This window comes from Lampetra fluviatilis, chromosome 27 (assembly GCF_964198595.1).
Source record: "Lampetra fluviatilis chromosome 27, kcLamFluv1.1, whole genome shotgun sequence".
Classification (NCBI taxonomy): Eukaryota; Metazoa; Chordata; class Hyperoartia; order Petromyzontiformes; family Petromyzontidae; genus Lampetra; species Lampetra fluviatilis.
Window position 1 is genome coordinate 2,582,291 of NC_136301.1, and position 21,068 is coordinate 2,603,358.

The following is a 21,068-nucleotide window of genomic DNA, read 5'->3' on the forward strand; positions in this document are numbered from 1 at the left end:
AATAGAACGTGCAGAATTCTGTAAATCCATTAGAAAAGATACATACAGACGGAAAACATGATTTGAGATAGGAGCAGGATCTTCCTGTCTCCTCTCTTTGAGCAATACCCAGACCTGTGGTTTGAATATTCATGACCCATGTGCATTCATGACCCATGAAACTCACGAAACCTCACCTGCCCCGGACACAGGACAGACCTTGTGAGCAACATGGTGGGTTTCAGGAAATTGTATTTATTAATGTAATAATCCTTTGTTATTTTTAACACTATGACAAAATGGTGAATATTAATTCACCATTGTGTACCAATTCTCACAGGCTTATTGCAGGTTCTATGGTGTGTGGTAAATGTCTTTTACATAGACAGCATGTAACAACTCGACACATAACATATAGATATTCACACAATCCATGGAGTGATATTTCAGTAAATGGTAATGTTTTATTTTGGTACCCACGTTTATACTGCAGAAAGAATACTGGATTAATGAATTATACATAATAAACATAAAACCACCACAATGAAGTGTGTTTTGTGGTTGCTTTATGTTTAGTTTGTTGTCCCTCCTCCGCATCTCAGAAGTCCAACAGGTACAAAGACAAAAACTATACCAGCATTAAATTTCCTTTTGCTAAGCACTGTCAATTTCTAGTGTATTAAGTGTTGGCATTTAGAGACATCTCACCACTTGCAACAGTAAATTTAAATTGGTTAAAATGTATGAATACCATTTTTTACTATGTTTCATCCCTTGTAACCTTAGAAAAAGCCCACAAATGGTAAAAACGAAGGTGAGCAAAACTGATAAAAACGTAAGATAAATTTTGGTGAAGGAATCCTGACACACCTGAAACTAAGCACATCGCATTTTAATGTTCGGATGGAAATTCCCACGCTGGATGTAAAGGCTCTTTAGTGCTCTCAATCTATCATTCCTCCAGGGACGAGTACCACTTTGTTGATAATCACCTGGATTTCCTATTGCAGGGGTGGGCAAACCATTCATTAACGAGAGCTGAATATAACTTTCACATGTAACTTTTTTGCAACACACATTAACACTTCAGTCACTGCAAGATGCCATCGGGAATGTGGAATCTATTACATGGGTTTCAAGGAGATCGTCACAGATTCACCCCCATTGCTTGCTTGAGCAAGGAGCCACTTTGTACGGGATTTACATCTTGGGTGACGGTTTGTCACATTTCTAGCAGTGGACACATCAGAATGGTTTCACAAAAAAAGGCACAAAAATGGATGTTGACCAACAAGAATTGAGCCCTCTAACCTCCGAGTGCTCTTAATGTCAAGAATTCCCACGAATAAATGAAAAGATCAGCTGCTTATTTTACTATCCTATTTGAAAAAGTAAATGCAACGACACCACCCATGAAACCACTACTTCGATAAGTAAAATGTGCAATATGATGTGAGTAACATTATTTTTCTTGGCAAGAATTTGAGCTCCATTATTTCAATGAAAATTATTGATTAAAATGTAAATTTCACACGAGTTTGTTCAAAGGTACACCTTAAAAAAGCCCATGATATAGGAATGGTCTTCAAATCAAAGTGCTAATAAAGCAAATTTTACTTGCTGTAAAATCAGAATTGTTAACGATGGGGCATCTGGATTATATGCGGCCCCACCCACCACCATCTTTCAGCCGCCCTCTTCTCCTCCTACAGCTTGCGGAGGTCATCCTCCACCTTGGTGAAGAGGCCACGCATCTGCACAGAAGACACGAGACACAGGGCGCACACGCTCACTCACAGCGACACTCGGCACAGCCGTGCAGGGGTGAAACATCGCAAGGTGGACACCATCACGGGATGGATGCCACCATGACGTGGACTGTCACGAAGTGGATGTCATCACGAGGAAGAGCGTGTGCTGTGCACCAGGGCTGTGCGCAGAGGCCTGCGGACTTCAAGGTTCATTCCATCATCCGTCAGCCCATGTCAATGTAGATCTCATTCCAGGCTCAGATGATTAATTCCATGACACAGGTTGAAGGCTGCCCTTTTGGTGAACCCAGCGCTGGACTGAGACCCAAATCAACCCAGCTGGCTAGAGCAGACCATGAGCGGTGTTGGAAAGTTTATTTTGGCAATGATTTTTAAACTAACTTAGAATACCTTGAAATGCATGTGCATCATATACACAATAGCAATATGACAATGTTAATTGATATTAAATGGCTGCCGTTTTAAATTATATTACTAATTTCTGATTCGTTTTGTTTAAATGAAAGCAATCAGCTCAAATAAGCAAAGTAGCCCTAATCTAATTACACTCTAAAAACAGAGTAACAATAAAGTCATCAACCAGCCTGGGGTAGCCTGATCACATGACTGCCTGTGGCCCAGTGCAGGCTGGAGAAGAGTGTGGATTAGGCCCACAGTGGTGCGTGGGTCATCCCTACGACACACAGCCGTTTGGCGGACGCCCCTGGCGCTAACGAGAGACGCCCCGAGCCGGGAGTCGCACCTCCTGGTCGACGTTCAGCAGCTGCAGCAGCCGCTTCCCGTCGAAGTTGGCGAACTTCTCACCAAACTCTTCCAGGCCGTTCACCTTCAGCCAGAGCTGCACGTCGGCCCTGCTCCAGCCTAGGGGATGGGGGCAGCCATAGAAAGATTATCCCAACCATCGAACAAGACGGTCACTGCATCGCGCGCTTTCAAATGCGCTTCTGTGGCTACTCGTGCTATGAACTTTTAAATCTAGATAATTTCTTTAGAAATGCCTTTTGTGTTTAGTTATTCCACCTGCGATTAGCATGATTGGCTATGTACACAGTGTGAAAGAAGTTCAACGCACATACATGCATCCTGTATCACCAGTTGTTTTGTAAATATTGTGAAGATTTTGTATGCAACTGTAACCAAGTAGACCATTTCTGAAATGCTGTGGGGGCGTTATGGGGAGCCATGGGCGGTGCAGAAAAATCCTCTGGTGTATTGTACTTCTAGGCTCCCACATTCATGCTCCACACCTACACCAATCCGCACTGACCAGTGTGGTGAAGTATGGTCAAACAACCACCATGGCCTGTGTGGCATGGCAAGGCCCTCATCCAGCAGTGCACTGACAAAGGGCTTTACATGTACAAAGTTGTTTGGTATCCATTTAATCCCCTAAAACAACGAGCAGCTCATAATGAACACAACCAAGAGTTTATTTGTTAAAACTCCCACACTTTTCACAATTTTATTCTAAGTGCAGTTTTTATGAATAATTGTCTGTTGGAAAATGAACAAAATGGATAATAAAATACATCCTTCTATAAATGCCTATTATACAGTACTAACAAACATGGCAAAAATTATACTTTATATTATCCTTATGGTGGTATCCCGGGGTACCAAATAATACAAAATGGCTGAAGCAATTAAATATTTTATTTCTGGGACACAATTTTTTCCAGGGGTGTACTTAACTCCGCGACTGGGATACCAATCAATCTGAAATCAGTGCTACTTCGCTATGTTGAAACGCCAAACAGCATAAAAAATCTGTTATCGAAAAATTCAACTTTGAATAGTGAATCGTGTACAGCTCGTTGAGATGAGTTGATTGCCGTGTAGCCGACCATCAACAGACTAAAAATGACTGCATCACGGATATTATGCGATAAGATTCGTATTCTTGTAGAAGATTGCATTTTAGACTTGGAAAGTTTAAGGTAAAAACTAATTAAAGTTATAATCACGAGGCTCCAGTAAAATCAATGAATAATTCACAATGCACAGTGGCAGTAATTGCGTAGTAATATCTTTTTTGTAAAAAACTAAGTTACTCAACATGTACGTACACATTACGATGCCAATACTTGAGTTATTGTCCAACTGGAAGTTACTTTGATCTTAGAGATGTATTGCAACCCAAAGACGCCTTGTAGAGAGGTACCTCGGCTGCATGCTCTGGGCATGTTCCCAGCTTTGGCTTTCACCCTTTAGTCCATCTCGACCACCAGCCGTCATCCCTTATAATAAATAATGGCATGCCCTGCCCTAGACCACTTAATTTTGAAACTTGTGTATATTCTCTAATCCATCTGTTCTTATTTTTGTCTCAGTGTTATCAGTGTCATTATTCGCACACAATTTAGCTGTTGATCCATTTTATTAATCAATGTCCATATTTTACAAGACGTACCCCAAAATCTATATGAGACAGAGAGTCAGACAAGGAGCTGAAACGCGTACTTCATGGAGAAGAATCTCTTTTAAGTGTCGTTCTGGCACACTGCAGTAAGGTGATAAAATGTAAGATCGAGATTGAGCAGTGACATCACTAGAGCACATCTAACTGTAACTTAAAATTATGTTTTACTCACTCATGAAATGTATAACCTCTGCGTAAGACAGACTGGGACACACAGCATAGGTACCTATCGATCAAGTGAAAAGTCCGTTTGTGTTTTGACTTGTGTCTTTTAACAGGGCTATTAACTAACACTTTTACCAAGCGAATTTTTCCTCAATATTTGGCAGAAGGCAATTATTACCATTTCCAAGCTTGAGGAGTTGTCTCTTCCCATCTGTTATTTCAAGAAAATAAGCACGTATTAAACTTCAGTTATTTCAAAGGGCAATTAAAATACAATTTAAAAACATAAAAATCAAACAAGTTACACTCAACGATGAATCCAGCTCAATACTGTAATTACCATAACATCACTTTGAAGTATATTACCAAAGCAGAATAACTCGGGAAACTTAAAAAAACATTTGAATATATTTTTCTGATTATTTTTTACCTGGAGACAACTTTAGATTCTTGTTGGTAAGATGCTTGAGTTCATTTTTCTCAGCATCTCCTTTGAGGCACTGCAGTGAAACATCAATCAGTTCATTTAGACTTCATCGCTGGCAACAAAGTTGTCTGCATAATCGACTGTGATCTGGTGCCTACTCAATGTGGTTCTTGGCCTTGTGGCGTGTACTTGGCCTCGTCTGTTTTGGAAAGTAATGGTCACACCTCAGGATAGGACTCGGTTTCTCTTACTCGGCAACACAGTGCTGAGCTTCTGCACCATCCTAGGTGTTGCTTTTACTGCCCTCACCTGGCCCATGATGTCGTGAGAATTGAGAGCTCTACTTTAACTCCCCATACCTAGCTCATAATGTCCTGAGAATCCACAGTGCTGTTTTACGCTCCCTCACCTGGCCTGCACTTTGCACCATCGACACGACCGCTCTCTTGAACCTCACGAGCGGCCTGGGCTTCGGGTCATCCTCTCCTGCGGGACATCACACGCACGGACAAGGAGACACCACACGGACGCCATAACAAACATCAATGAGGGGAGGGAAAGACGCCAAGTGACTTGTACTCATTGTAGAACCAAATGTAAATGGACGTACAACTCATGGCTCGCTCTCATACATACAAATGGACTGAGTCAGCACGCGGCATTAGGAAATCTCACCACTCGCACCACCTCACACCTTACTGACGGAGCCAGAGTGAAAATGCAAGCAGGCGTATCCGGGTTTTGACAGCTTTTAAATATAACACGGGATTGTGACCAAGAGTGGCGATGCTGGTCTCAGTCACTGGGGTTAACAGGGGCTGAATCACACAGCATGATGATGCTTGTGGCAAATAAAGAGACGAAGGCAACTCAAGATGCGGATGACAAGCACAAGAGAAGATGCAAGCAGTGACTCGGATAAAACTGTGGAGCTGACGATAACGAAGGAGCTGGACACGATGATTTTAAACTCGGCCCAACGTGAACGCCGCTCGCGGAGGATGTGCGTGAGTGCGGTGAATCGTGGCCGCGTCTGCCGACCTCCACGGATGATCTTGAGGATCTCGCCGTCCTGGGCCACGTGCTGCAGGATCCGCGTCGCGTGGATCTCGGCCGCCGCGTCCTCGCATTTCTGAGCGACGCGGCTCACAACGGGGACGGCGCCCGCCTCGTAGGTCTACATGGGGAGAGACGCGACAGTCTTCTCTTCTCTGCACTCGACACACGGCCCTACGCTGCGTCCTCAAAATATTAGGCTAACTCGCAGGGATTGGGTGCCCTGTGCTATCTGTTTTCTTACCATAACCATGTTACATCCATTTATAGCTTTTTAATTATCTGTGAGCTCAACAATGTATATTAATCATACGCTTGTTTGTGTTTGTCTGTAACGCACCGGATGACATCACGCGAGATTGGGGTGAGGTGGAGGAGAGGGATTCATGATGTCAGATACACTGGGGTGTTCAGAAGAGGAACGGGATGAGATTAGCATGATGTGAGAAGGGCTTGATGACGTCACGAGACGTAGACGTTGAAAAGCAGGGAGGGGTGTTGGCGTCACACGACACTGGTGAGCTGCAGCAGAAGGGTGATGGCATCACGCGAGATTTGGGTGAGTTGGTGAGGTGACATCATGAGACACCGGAGTGGTGAGGAGAGGGGGCGGGTTATGACGTCACGCGACATTAGTGAGGTGTAGGAGGGAGTGATGACATGAAACACGAGTGGTGAGTACAATGTGTTGATGACGTCACACGCAATATGGGGGAGAGGGTGGTGACGTCACACTTTATTGGTGAGTTGGAGAGGGTTGATGACGCCATGCTAAATTGGGGTGAGGTGGAAGGGAGTGATTACATAACGCAGGATTGGGGTGATGTGGAGAAGAGGGGTTGATGACTTCAAGAGACGCTGCGGAGGTGACGAGAGAAGTAATGACGTCACGCGAGATTGGGGGGACGCTGTGATAACGTCACGAGACACGGAGGGAGCAAATGGGGGTGATGTCACAAGACCAACTTCGTTCCCAGAGGATTTTGTTAACCGAGGTATGACTATTTCACGGTAAGATTTCTCATACCGACGTGATTGACTCTGCTAGTAGAGAGCAGTGTAAACGGATGCTGATCGTTCACTTGCCTTCAAGCGGATGCCAGGGATGGTGCTCAGGACGGCCAGGGTCTGGTAGAGGACACTTGTTACGTAGCGGACATCCTCTATTGGAGTGTACATCTTGTACGTGGGTTTATTCACTGCGTCAATCAACCCGCTCACTGTATCTGTGATGGCACACGTGTTTATTACACTATACAAGCACACACCATGTTTACATTGTTACCTGTATTGCTGATATAATCGTGCGAGTTCATTTAGTTCAAAAGTCGTGAACTGTTAAATCAATAAGCAGCTCATGTAACCGTAAAAGGATACTCATATATGAACACAATAATATATTAGTGTTCGCTACAGTAAAACACTCAGGAAAAGGAAGAAATACACACTATAGTGTCATATTTGATTATATTAGAAATGCACTAAGTACCTTTATTTACATTTGATATATGGAAATAAATATTTTCAAGTTCGTGACTGAAAAAACCACTAGAGGCATCAACAAAGTTCAACAAGATTGTTTTAATTTCAAAGTGAACTGAGGTAAAAACATCCACCTCCACTTACAGAAAACATGTCAGTTTAGCTTCTCCTGCTGAGGAATCCTCGTGGCCTGCAGAGCAGTGGCACTGAAGAGACAGCGGAGACAAAACGTGCGTCTTCATCCACATGGGTACCTGCGTTGCTGTTCAGCAGGTCCGTGTCCTCCTCGCTGACGATGCGAGCGAGCATCTCGATGCAGGCGATTCTGCTCGTCTTGATGGGGGCTTTAGCCACAGACACCAGCATCGCTGTGGCCTGCTCCTGTCTGAAGCACGACTTGAGGTCTGGATATCCACTTATGTTGAGCAGAACACCGACTGCCCATGTGATAATGCTCCGTCTTTCCTAAAACAATTACATGGAGAATGATAATTTTGTCGCCTGAAAAAATGTCTACAGCAGTCAACATTTACATGTAGATATTTTATAGTCTGACCTAAATATTTAAGATCAAGAGGCCATCACATATTAGTGTGGACAAGTCACGGCTAAGAGGACGTTTTCTTGTCTGTGATGGGGGTCCCCCCACTTCAGAGGAAACGAGTGTCGCTGGATCAATAATAGTCACTTCACCTGGAAGTGGAATACATGTGTAGTCTATTTCCTAATTCGGCACCTGACAAACTTGTGTAGTCAAAGATGATCGTACTCAGGATGTTATTTTAACAATGACGCTCTTTAATAATAATGAACAACAGCTACAAAGCACGGCTCACTCTGATTCGCACCAAAGCTCCGCCTCACTGTCCAACAACGGCGGGAAGAAAACTGCTCCGCCGCTTTTAACATGACGATAAATGTAAGTTGTCTACACATGTTCTATGGGCAAAGGGGCTCATGTGTGTATTACACGAGTGTGATCATGTGATTGTTCAATTATTTTTTTTTGGCGCGAGTTATTTTTGCGTGCGAGCCAACACGTGCGTCTGTATATTAGTATTGTCTGTGTATTTATACTGTGTATCTGTGTGCGTGTGTATTGTTGTTTTAATGTATTGTATTGTGTACAGTAGTGTGCGGTAGAGTCTGGTGTGGCTTACTGTATAGTGTTTGGTAGCGTGTTGTACTGTAGCGTGTGGTGTACTGTGACTTGTACAGCTTTAGTGTGCGGTGTACTGCAGTGTGTGCAGTACGGCACAGGTGGTGTGCGTGTGCTACAAGCTGCGTGTGTGTGTTACAGGTCGTGCTGGAGGCCTCATCCAACGAGCGTTTCAGAATCAGAATATTTATACTGGAGGAATCCGATGAGCTATGAAGCTATTTTGACAGATGACCAGTCGAGGCGGATAAGAACGTTACAACAAACACTACAAAAACACGATAGGAGTGCAAAGTACAAGAAAGGTAAACAAATCACCCAAACACAAAACTAAACCATCCCCATCCTACCAGACAAAGCCCACTGAGGTATTAACTTATTTTTCAAAAGCGACCTGGCCACAAATGATACCTCAACAAGGTGGCTTATCATTTGGACATTTATAGCAGCAAAATCATCTATATAGTCTAAACGCACGTTTCAAAATATGAAGGCAAAAACCGGAAAACCCGGAGAAAAAAATCCACCCGACCACGGGGAGAACACGCAAACTCCAAATATACAGCAGGCGTCAGGGTCAGGATCGAAATCCCGACCTCCTGCATACCAGGCGAGGAAGATTACATCTTACCACCATGAATAAATAAAGTATATACATTTAAATTGCATGAATTCCAAAGCTTTGGATAGGCAGTACAACAGCAACAGCAAAAATAGTCCGAGACCACTGTTGTATATGTTGGTTATCAAAATTTTGATGTGTTGTATGCGTGCGTGGGTGAAATTATTATGTTGTATATGTGGGTTATGAATATTCAGTGAAAATAATAATAATCAAATGAAATTTGGTCAAATGTGTAATTATCCGGAGGTATGTTAATTATGCCAATTCGAGAGGTACTCGTAGTAATTATGCGAGTGGGTGTAATTATGATAATGCAAGTCGTTATGATAACCAGACCCCGCCTCGGTGACGAGGGTGGGTTATCGATCAGAATAAGGCAATTAATCGTATGCAGTTATGCAGGTGTGGTGTAAGTATGCAAGATTAACTTAGATTAACTCGGCATCGTTGTCTAGGTTCGTCTCATTCTCGCTTATATTTTAGGTCCCCGGTTCACCCCGTTATCGCTTTAACATTTACTGAGTATGTATTAGTGTGTTTATTAAGGTCACCAAGTTCAGATCTCAACGCAGAAGCAGATCTTATGCATAGATTTCAGGAAAGAATCACACAACCACTTCTGTATTAATCAATTTATTACTAATTCAACCTCAACTATGATATAGTATGCGAACTCTCAATCCCGGAACGTCAACACGGCATCAATACAGTATCATCAATGATTGTCTGATTTCACTTGACAACGGCACATGGATCCCGCATAACGCGATGGTTGTTAGTGAGAGAGAGTCGTTAAAACATGCAAATACTATGCTAAGAAAAACCTTAACGTTAATGAATGATTACTCAATATTATTCATGCAGTACCGCCCTCCTTATTGATCATACGCAACCCTTATCACGTTGTTAGCACCTTGGGTCACGGGACAGTTGAATATTCTGTAGAGGATGCGAGTACGTGCGGCGATTATGACTGAAAGATACTTGAAAGATTATACGGCGATAAAAAACACAATCAAAAACAGTTATTATTCTTAAAGGCACCAATCTCAACAGATACATCGGCAGGTTATCTGACAACAGAATGGCTCGGAGTAAGGGCCTGCGACGGTGCTCCTTTTCCGAAGATCGTTATCTTATCAAGTTTACTAATTGGGGACCAGATCACCTGAGAAGGATCTGGTGGGCCACCACTCCCCACGTGAGCGTGGCTCGGCGGAAGGAGGTGCCAAGAATCAATTCGTATTGATGGATCTGTTGGGAATTTATGCGATTAAGAGTACAGCCCACTAAATATTAAAGATAAAATTACGAATACACTTATAAACGACGGATGGCCATCACTCGGTCTCGAGTGTTTTTGAGTGGTAAGAGTTGTCTTGAATAGTCAGTTTCGGAGTCGGTTCTTTATGTCAAACAGACGCCTGGTGGTCGTGTGGTGAGGGGGCGGTGCGCGTCATATGTATCAGTCGCTCCCCTGTCACCGTGGTGAATTGGTTTGCCCGTTGATACGCTGTCGCAGCTCGGAACCTGGTCGGTAGGTGGCGCCCACAGCTCGCTCGCAGCGTGCAGTGTTGGGTCGTCGCCTCGTCGCCAAACCGCGATTCTGGCGGCAGCAGAGACCTCCGACTCGGCAGAGGTTGACCCACGCAGGCCGAGTTGAGCTGTCAAGCGGGTCTTGCCCGCCTGCAGAGGAGATGGGGAGCCGCTTGAGTCGAGCCCCGAGAGCCGGCTGAACTCGGCTGAGTCCCAGACGAGCTGAAGAGTCGAGCCGACCCGCTGGTCGCAGCTCGCTCCTGAGTCGACCCTCCCGGTCGAGCTGAAGATGAGTCGAGCCGACCTGCTGGTCGCAGCTCGCTCCTGAGTCGACCCTCTGGTCGCACTCCTGAGCCGACCCGCTGGTCGAACTCCTGAGCCGACCCGCTGGTCGAACTGGTTTCCAATGCTCAGGGTCCTTTCTTTTATGCCGAAAAATCCCTTTGGACCCTGCCCACAAGGCGGGGTTTCTTTTGATTTACTGTGTCAGGATCCGTCCGTAGGTAGGTGTGTCCATGTGTGTCCGTACGTCCGTATGTCCTTGTGTACATCACCCACGGTATATTCCGTTGTCATATTCCCTCCATAAAATCCACGAGCAAACAATCAGGTGTTACAAATTGCCTCGAGGTCGTCTCTCTGTCTGGGTGCGATATTATCTCTTGGTTGGCCTTCTTCATGAACCAAAACACAGACGTTACAAATCGTCTCATAGGCATCTTGTCCGTGTTGCACCACCTGGAGGGAGGGGCACACTCCCTCCGACCCTCACTGACGCACAAAGAAATGGGTAAAAGTTTTAACATTTGTCCCTTACCATTTCACAGTTATGATTCTGTATGTAACCTAAGGTCTGTCATTTCCCATCGTGGTGCTTGACTCAAGTGGAGGTGTTTCCCCGAGCGTATACACTCCTATCCCGCGCTGCGGGGATACAAAGACGGCCGGGATCTCCCTTCTCTCCGACCCTGGGTTTAACATCGCTCTTTTATTATGTATTTTATATTCGACCTGGTGGTGATTCATCCCGTTATGCTTCGGGTCGAGTTGTATATAAAGTATTAAAGTATGGAAATAACGTTTCATATCAATAACTTTAACCTACCCTGTTGTTAAATTCCGACTTTAACGTGACTTTAATAGCAATACAGAATAATTGAGCTTTTTGTCTTAACTTAGGCGAACACGAACTTCTGGTGACCCCCGCAGCCTCGCTGTTCAGCTGAGCCTGCAGCCTTGAGAGACGCACAACACCCTTCACTGTGGTCATCCAACCTTCTGCTCTGGGAGTGTTATTAATTTCAGGACAAAAGCCCCCTCACGTTCAGACGTGCAGGGTTGTTAATCAGCTCCCTCCCCTGTGTACACAGCCTTGAGCTGGGTTTATCTTGGCTCCCTCAGCTGCAGGAGAACAAGGCGTATTTCTCCTCCCTGTGTGCACGTGTTCCAATTAGCTCGAAATCCCTAAACACACAATCAGTGATGACCCCCGGCCTTCTGTGGCCGTGATCCAGACAAAGGCGCCTCTGCTTCCTTCCATTGCCTTCGAGTCGACACTGCCCCATTATTCGCCCATGTGCTGAGGTCATAGATGATTGGGCTTTTTGCCTTAATCTATGTCTGGCTGACTCTCCCACTGTCTCTGCCCTTGCACGGGTGACGTGCCCGTTCATCAGGCCTTATCTTTCCTTGAAGCAAGGTTGCAAATTCTGCCATCCTAGCCCTCCTCCCGTTCATTACTTAACAACACCTGGTGTTTTGCAGTTTGCTGCTTTTTGGTGTGTTTTCATTCATTATATATCAACCTTGGAAGAAGGCTAGGATACAACACCACAACAAGACAACACACAGTCCTTTAATAAAAATTGTACATTAAAACACTCAATACATTGCTTAGGATTAAATTTACAAATCACATTTGCAAATGTGGCTGTATCCAACACTAATCTTCTACTTGAGAATATTTTTGAAGGAAGAAGTGGGGAAACAAGGTTGTTCCAAAACGTTGGTGCTGCAATGGCAAAGGCTTTGTCACCTATTTTGGCTCCTATTTTGGCTCCTGTCGCCCACATGCCCAGCCACAGCATGCCTTAGCTTCCGTTTGGCCGGATAGAGTGGGCTTAATGGGCACGATAAGGGCTTCACAAGATATGGACTAATGTGGTTTGGGAGGATGTGAGTGAACTTGGCGAACACTGGTACCAGCAGTGTCAAGATTGGCCTCTATGGAGGAGGCTCGTGAAGGACGTTTACTGGTCAGGAGACAGTCGCCCTCCAACAACAACGACGAGCAGAGGAGCGACGCTTACAACAAGCGGAGCACCGGGCAACTAAAATGCAGCAAGTTGGCACAGTAGGGGCCACAGCTGGTGCATCTGCCAGCCATCTCAGTCAACCCATGGCACTTGGGTCTATCCCACGACCTCCTGTAAGCGAGCCTTCGACACTTCACGTAGCTTCAAAGTGCACCTGGCCTGGCACAGGTGCCATGGTGACGTCACCGCCACTTAGTGGCCAATGGCAGGTATTGTTGTTCAATTCCGCATCAATTGTATTTGATTAAACTTGAGTTTGAACTTGAGTTTTTGTGCTTGTGATCTCGGCTCTGTATATACAGTGATTTCAATCTCCGCGTTGAAGGTTCTCGTCCGATAACGAATTGCGCTGGGCCTACTCAGTCATGCTACGAGAGAAATGCTGCTCATGAGCATCCGCGTGCCTGCTCATGGGAATCATGCACGTGACGAGCCCGAGCCAACCAATCGGCAAAGGTGACAAACAGTTTGAGGCTACAAAATCCTTTAAAGACTACTTATAAAATACATAATGTATACACATCAGTAGTTAATAAAAAACATGCAATAGAGTGCTATATAATTAAGTTAATGCGAATATTCATGGCAACTGTAGACATTGTTTCAAGTGTTTTGTGATGCCGCCGCCACGAAGCCGTTCGGCAGGCGCCCAAACCCCCGACTTCGCCACCACCAAGCAACGGAGCCAACCCCGCGTCCCCCTCACCTCACCTCACACGAACACACCCGCACGCATTTCCCCCCCCCCATAGAGCTCCGAGGGGAGGTCACCTGGCCGACCGGTTTTTATCCGAGAAACCCTTATCGGGGTTAACTCTCACGGTTTCCGGCGATCAGGGAATTGGACGACCTCCCCCGTGCTACGTTGCGCCGCGGCGCTGCGACCAGCCGTAATATGGTGTGGTCGCGGCATGGGGCATTCGGCCACCGCGGTTGAGGTGCATTTTCCCCCCACACACACCCCCACGGGTCGACGGGGCAAGCAGGGGAGGGACGGGACAGCACGAATAGCGGGACCGCAGGAGCTGTTGCGCATAGTCATGGAGGGTTGGGATAATTACGCTTGAGCGCGCAGGCAGCATTGTTAGGGGAGTTTAAGGATAAGGCTATTAGTATAAATAATTGGGAGAGGGGAGGCGCGCGAGGAGCCATGCACAGCTTCCCACGACGGGCCTTTGTGATGGACACCGCCGCATGAACCTCGATGATGGGGGCCTGCGTGAGAAAAGGATTGATTGGAATTTGCGCCGTGCAGGTCGCTCATTGATTAGCGGAACAAAGGCACCGCGGAGCTGCCTGGCCCGGGCGAGGGGGGCGCGTGCCATTGTTTGGAGTTCACGCCGCGCGGACAAAGGATTAATTAGCATAGCAAAGGCGCACGGTGCGTGGGAAGGGGGTAGGGGTCCGGGAATCAGGACAAATGGGGAGCGCAAAGGGAAAATCGGACTCTTCTCTCCAGGCCAGCGGACCCGCAGCAGCTCCAGCCAGCGACCCGGACGTCCGTGCGACGCGTCGAGGTGCGCTGTTAGCACCGGGAGCAGCGAACCACCGCGGGCACCAAACAGTGAGTGGGGGGGTGAAGTAGGGTAGCGTAAGCCGATAAATAGGGAATACGTACAGGTTTGGGTGGAATAGGCCAGCCTCGTCGACTCACTGATTCAACATCAATTCGCAGGTAGCATATAATAAATCATTAATAGCGAAGCGTGGTCTCGCGTGATCTTGTTGAGCAGTGTGTCGCGTGGGGAGCTGCGTGTGTGTGCGTGCGACCACCCCGTGTGCGATACAGGTGCGCGATCATAACGTGAGTTGAGTTGGAGTGCGCGGAGCGGCGTGTGTGTGTGTGGGCGTGCGTACGTTCGCTCCGTGTGGGTTGCAGGCGCGCGATTAGGACAGGGAGGTATCGTAGTAGGGAGGGGCAGAATACTACTCGGTAATTAGCCATGCCGGCTACGCGGACCCGCGGGGGAGGGGAATCCTCGGGCGATGGTTCCCACGCCACGGGTGAGGAACCTAGCAGCGGGGGGGCGATTGATGATGCTAGCCCGGCCGTTAGCATTATCGAGGGAGGGATCTCGGGGGCTAGCGACCCTCACATATTGGTGTCAGAAACGGGACGATCCCCCGCACCCCCAAGGGAAAGAGGCCCCCCAACCCAGATTAAAATCAAATGCACATTTACGGGCAAAGGAATTCCAACATGGAAATCGTTTGCCCGCAGCATCAGGGGGGCGAAAAAGGTTAATGGGTGGTCAGATGAGGAGTCGTTGCAGCAGTTAGAGCTACATTTAGATGGACGGGCAGCTGACTTTGTGGAAGCTTTGCCCGCAAGCGTACAAACTCAGTGGGAAAAATTAATGTGCGAACTCGAACGGCGCTTCGGCGCCTATGACGAGGAGGATGCGCAGGCGGCCTTAGAGGCACGCCGCCGCCAGCCCGGCGAGGATCTGCGAGATTACGCCGAGGACGTACGCATGTTGACCCAGCTCGCGTACCCGGAGCACGAGGCGAAAGTAATTGAGAGCCTCGCCGCCGGGAAGGTCCAGCGATATTTGGCACGCACCCTGTGGTGGCAGCCAAATATAGACGGTGCACGCCTCTCCTTTAACACACTTGTCGAGCGCGCGCGTAAATGCGAGAAGCTCTCTGGTGAGCGCGCGCAGCCTCGAGGGAGGGGACGAGAGTGCGCCGTAGCGAGCCTACTCTCGGACGAGGAGGAGGAGCTCGCCATCGCAGGAAGGGGACGGGCAAGGGAGCCCCAGAGACCCAGCGAGACTACCCCGGGGTGGGTAGCCGGGTTACAGACCGGCATTGGAGATATTGCTGGCCGGGTAGACCGAATGGACGGTAAGGTAACCCACGTAGGTGAGAGGGTAACCCAGGTACGCGAGGAAGCAAATAAAAATATGAAGACCCTCCAGTCTGAGATGGGTGAACTACGCTCGACAGTAGGGGGACTAGCTGGGAGGGTGTCCCAATTAGAGTCCGATTTGGGACAACTGCGTACTGGGGGAGGGAGAGGGAGCGGGCAGGGGGCCCACTACGGAGCTGCCCCCCCTCCCCGGGCATGTTATATGTGTGATCGCCGAGGGCATCTAGTGAGAGACTGTCCTGAAATCACCCGAGCTAGGCAGGCGCGGGGGTTAAACTCCAACGCCCCCTAGTGAGCGGACCAACTAGGGGTGCAATCGACGTGGTCCCGATACAAATAGACGATAATGAGAATAATGGCGAGCGAGTGATCTCCACACAGGTTCCAACAACAACGCCCACGGAAACGGTGACTCCTGGCGACTGGCTACGGGAGCTGGTGGCGGGGATCACGGGGGCCACATCGCTGGTGGAAGGGGAGGTAAACGGAGTGCGTACCCGAATTCTGCTGGACACGGGGGCGGTGGCCTCGCTCGTGAGCGCAGCGCACTGCAGCGCGATCGGGGTCGACGTGCATCACCTGCAGGCCCCGGACCGCGCGCTGCACACGGCGAGCGGAGCCGGAATGGGGCTGCTGGGGAGAGCCACCCTAGAGGTCCGCATAGGCAGTCAGGTGTGCACCCAGGAGTTCTACGTGTCGAGTGCGTTGTGTCACGAGTGTATCGCAGGTACCGACCTCTTAGAACGGCTGGGACTCAACGTGCAACCCCGCCAGCGATGCGCCACCATGGAGAGCAACGGCGAGCGGATACCGTTCCTGGGACGAGAACCAACGCGCCCCCGCTTCGCACCTGTGGCCGCTATCCTGGCGACGGCAGTCACCATCGGCCCGCTCACCGAGATGCTGGTGCCGGTGGCAACATCCCCCACCGACCCCGCGCTCCGACCATCAGGAGAGGTAATGCTAACTCCTCACCCGGAGTTGGCAAAACGGTATGGGGTCGTGGGATCCGCCACGTTGGTAAACGCAGATGGGGACCGATTGTTTATGCGGATGTTTAACCCCCACAGTACCCCAGCGATACTGCGGCGGCGCACCCCGATAGCCACCGTACACCCCCTGCACGCACGCCACTCTAACGACTCGGTGTTCGCACTCTGGGCTGAGGACCCCGGGCGTCCTGAGGGTGACCAGGACCTGGCCTGGCGAGTCGGCCCGACTCCCCGAGCCGAGGTCGTTCCCCTGCTCGACGCGTTACATGTACCATGGGCGGATTTACCTAAGGGAGAGGCCGATCGGCTGCGCGAGTTACTGCGGGAGTATGCCGACGTATTCAGTGAACACGACTCGGACGTGGGTCGGACCGATCTTGTTAAGCACCAAATTGACACCGGTGCAGCCCGACCCATCAAACTCCCTGCGTACCGAGTGGGCGCACCCGAACGCGCCCAAATCAAAGAGGCAGTTGGGGACATGCTTCGCGATAACATAATTCAGCCCTCGGCGAGCCCCTGGTCAGCCCCAGTGGTACTAGTGACGAAAAAGGATGGGTCAACCCGGTTCTGCGTCGATTACCGTAAACTAAATGCAGTCACGCTCGGCGATGCCTTCCCCATACCCCGCATCGACGACACCTTCGACAGCCTCGCTGGAGCGCGATATTTTTCCACCCTCGATCTCGCGTCCGGGTACTGGCAGGTGGAGATGGCGGAGGAGGATCGGCCGAAAACCGCATTCACCACCCCGATGGGGCTATTCGAGTTTCGAGTACTCCCGTTCGGACTCACCAATGCGCCCGCGACGTTCCAGCGGCTGATGGAGTTGGTGATGCGGGGCTTGCAATGGGAACAGTGCCTGATTTACTTGGACGATGTGATAGTGTTCAGTAGATCTTTGTCTGAGCATTGGTCCAGGCTTCGAGAGGTGTTCCAGCGACTGCGAGCGGCTCATCTCAAGCTCAAGCCACGTAAGTGTTACATCGCACAACGCGAGGTGGGGTACCTCGGGCATCGCGTCAGCGAGGCAGGTGTGCACACCGATCCGGAGAAGGTACGCGCCGTAGTGGAGTGGCCACGGCCAAGGAATCTGACGGAGATCAGATCATTTTTGGGGCTCGCCACCTATTATCGCCGATTTGTAAAGGGATTCAGCGAGATTGCACGCCCCCTCACCCAACTCACCTCCCCTAAGCACCCCTACCAGTGGACGGGGGCCTGCCAGACGGCCTTCACCACTCTCAAAGACCACCTCACCCACGCCCCCACCCTCGCTTTCCCCGATTTTACCACCGATTTTATTTTGGACACCGACGCCTGCAGCAGCGGGCTGGGCGCGGTGTTGTCACAGGTACAGGATGGGACGGAACGAGTCATCGCGTACGCCAGCCGGACCTTGAGTGGGGCCGAGCTGAACTATTGCGTGACCCGCCAAGAGTTGTACGCCGTGATTTTCGCATGTAAGCAGTTCCGGCCGTATTTGTACGGCAGGAAATGTCGCGTACGCACTGACCATTATGCTCTGCAGTTCCTTCTTACATTCAAGGAGCCGCGGGGGCAGATGGCCCGCTGGTTGGCGCAGTTGCAGGAGTACAACCTGCAAATCGAGTATCGGGCTGGCCGGACGCATGCAAACGCGGACGCCTTGTCGAGGCGACCCACGGTGGACGCCGAGACAAGGGCGGAGGAGGCCTGCCCGTGCTTCACGGGGGGACGCTGCCGGCAGGCAACGGACCCCCGAGCGGCCGCGGCCACTGACCCCCCCCCAGCGAGAGAGAGTGCAGTGTGCGCCACAGAGGCCCTCACAGGTGGCACCGAGGATCCCGTCGACCGCACGGCAAGCGCGGGACCCGCGGCTCGGGACCCGATCGGACGGATCCAGGAGGACGTCGGCTGCGCCTTCCCGGGCCTGAACGACGAGCAGCTGAGACAGACCCAGCAGCGAGATCCCGATCTGGCGGCAGTGGAGGCGGCACTGCGGGAGGAAAAGAGCGCCCTGCCAGGACCCTGGAGCGGTTTGTATGCCCGGTTGTGTGTGCAGAACGGAGTGGTACGGGAGTTAACCGAGGCCGGCCAGCCGGGGTGCATCTGTGTTCCTGCCCAGGTGCGACCCCAGCTGCTTCGGCTGGTGCATGACCACCCACTCGGGGGCCACGATGGGGAACGACGCACTCGAGAGACCCTGCGTCGCCAGTATCTCTGGCCCAAATTGGCACAAGACGTGGCGGCCTGGGTACAGGGCTGCCGCGCCTGTCAGCAGTGCGGGCCGAAACCGGCACGATACCAGGTACCCCTAAGGCCGTTCCGCGTCAGCCGCACAAATCAGCTGGTCGGGATCGATCTACAGGGGCCATTCCCACGATCCCATCGAGGCAACCGGTATATTCTAGTCGCAGTAGAGTATTTCACCCGCTACCCCGTGGCAGTGGCCATCCCTGATAAAACGGCCTTGGTGGTGGCCCGGGCATTCGTGGAACATTACGTACTCAAGCACGGGATCCCAGAACGAGTCCTCACCGACCAGGGTAGCGAGTTCGAGGCCGAGCTGTTCCAGGCACTGTGCCGAGAATTCGGAATCCAGAAGGACCGAACCACAGCGTACCACCCCCAGGCGAATGGTATGGTAGAACGCATGAATCAGACCCTAGCGGGGAAACTCAAACGTATGGCGGCTGCAAATCAACGGGATTGGGACGAACACCTCCCCTATGCCCTTTTCGCCTACGCCACCACCGTACACACGTCGACGGGGCAAACCCCGTTTTTAATGATGTTCGGCCGTGAGTCTCGTTTACCCGCAGATCTGCTATTCGGCGTCCCTTCCCCCCAGCCGGAGGAGGGAAGCCGCCCCGTGGAACACCTGTTGGAGACCCTGCGAGAAGCCCGAGGCCGAGCATACCCGCAAGGGGAAGCCGCGCATCGGCGGCAGGAACAGGGCACCCGACCCCGCATGGAACCCCCCTTATTCCTGACAGGTGCTAAGGTGTGGCTACACACCCCTCGCGTCGGGGCCGGGCAGGTGGGGAAACTGACGACCTACTGGCGGGGACCCTGGACCGTGGTGCGGCAGATATCCCCCTGGACGGTACTAATCTATGGCGGGGAGAGGGATCGAGAGACGGTGGTCAACGTCCGCCGCTTAAAACCGTGGAAAGCGGCCCCGGCGAGAGAGGACCCCGTCACCCGAAGGCCCCGAAATCCCGGAGTACCCGCACCCCTCGTGTTGGGGGGCCTCGCACACTACATGGGCCCCGCCGGGCCCCCGAGACGCCCCGATCCAGTCCGGAGAAGACGCGGACGACGGCCACTAAACCCTTCCGCTGCTGAGTTTGTGCCCCAGCCCACAGGTGCCGGAGGACGGGGAGAGCCGCTGGAGTGGAGGAGGAGACCGCCGCAGGAGCTACAGAGGACGGAACCACCCGCCCCGAGGCCAGCCACCAGGTCCGGACGGATCCCCCGGACCCCGCAACGTTTCCTCGTGGGCGCGGCCCAAGCGAGGTGCTCCAGTCAACCCGGGACGGGGACTGGCACCTCGGGGGGCTATGTGATGCCGCCGCCACGAAGCCGTTCGGCAGGCGCCCAAACCCCCGACTTCGCCACCACCAAGCAACGGAGCCAACCCCGCGTCCCCCTCACCTCACCTCACACGAACACACCCGCACGCATTTCCCCCCCCCCATAGAGCTCCGAGGGGAGGTCACCTGGCCGACCGGTTTTTATCCGAGAAACCCTTATCGGGGTTAACTCTCACGGTTTCCGGCGATCAGGGAATTGGACGACCTCCCCCGTGCTACGTTGCGCCGCGGCGCTGCGACCAGCCGTAATATGGTGTGGTCGCGGCATGGGGCATTCGGCCACCGCGGTTGAGGTGCATTTTCCCCCCACACACACCCCCACGGGTCGACGGGGCAAGCAGGGGAGGGACGGGACAGCACGAATAGCGGGACCGCAGGAGCTGTTGCGCATAGTCATGGAGGGTTGGGATAATTACGCTTGAGCGCGCAGGCAGCATTGTTAGGGGAGTTTAAGGATAAGGCTATTAGTATAAATAATTGGGAGAGGGGAGGCGCGCGAGGAGCCATGCACAGCTTCCCACGACGGGCCTTTGTGATGGACACCGCCGCATGAACCTCGATGATGGGGGCCTGCGTGAGAAAAGGATTGATTGGAATTTGCGCCGTGCAGGTCGCTCATTGATTAGCGGAACAAAGGCACCGCGGAGCTGCCTGGCCCGGGCGAGGGGGGCGCGTGCCATTGTTTGGAGTT

At 50.8% G+C, this 21,068-nt stretch overlaps 1 protein-coding gene across 1 annotated transcript in view; it reads right to left on the bottom strand.

Annotated features, from left to right (window-relative positions):
• Nucleotides 1-408: 408 nt before the first annotated feature.
• LOC144942288 (uncharacterized) overlaps nucleotides 409-21,068 on the bottom strand; it is a 38,415-nt gene continuing 17,755 nt past the window's right edge. The window contains exons 2-9 of the mRNA XM_078869057.1: nucleotides 7,555-7,765; nucleotides 6,905-7,044; nucleotides 5,804-5,939; nucleotides 5,172-5,248; nucleotides 4,766-4,835; nucleotides 4,514-4,546; nucleotides 2,494-2,612; nucleotides 409-1,733 (exon numbers count right to left, since the gene is read on the bottom strand). Coding sequence (XP_078725183.1) covers nucleotides 1,686-1,733; nucleotides 2,494-2,612; nucleotides 4,514-4,546; nucleotides 4,766-4,835; nucleotides 5,172-5,248; nucleotides 5,804-5,939; nucleotides 6,905-7,044; nucleotides 7,555-7,765 — 834 coding nt within the window. The 3' untranslated portion in view covers nucleotides 409-1,685. The remainder of the gene's footprint in view (nucleotides 1,734-2,493; nucleotides 2,613-4,513; nucleotides 4,547-4,765; nucleotides 4,836-5,171; nucleotides 5,249-5,803; nucleotides 5,940-6,904; nucleotides 7,045-7,554; nucleotides 7,766-21,068) is intronic.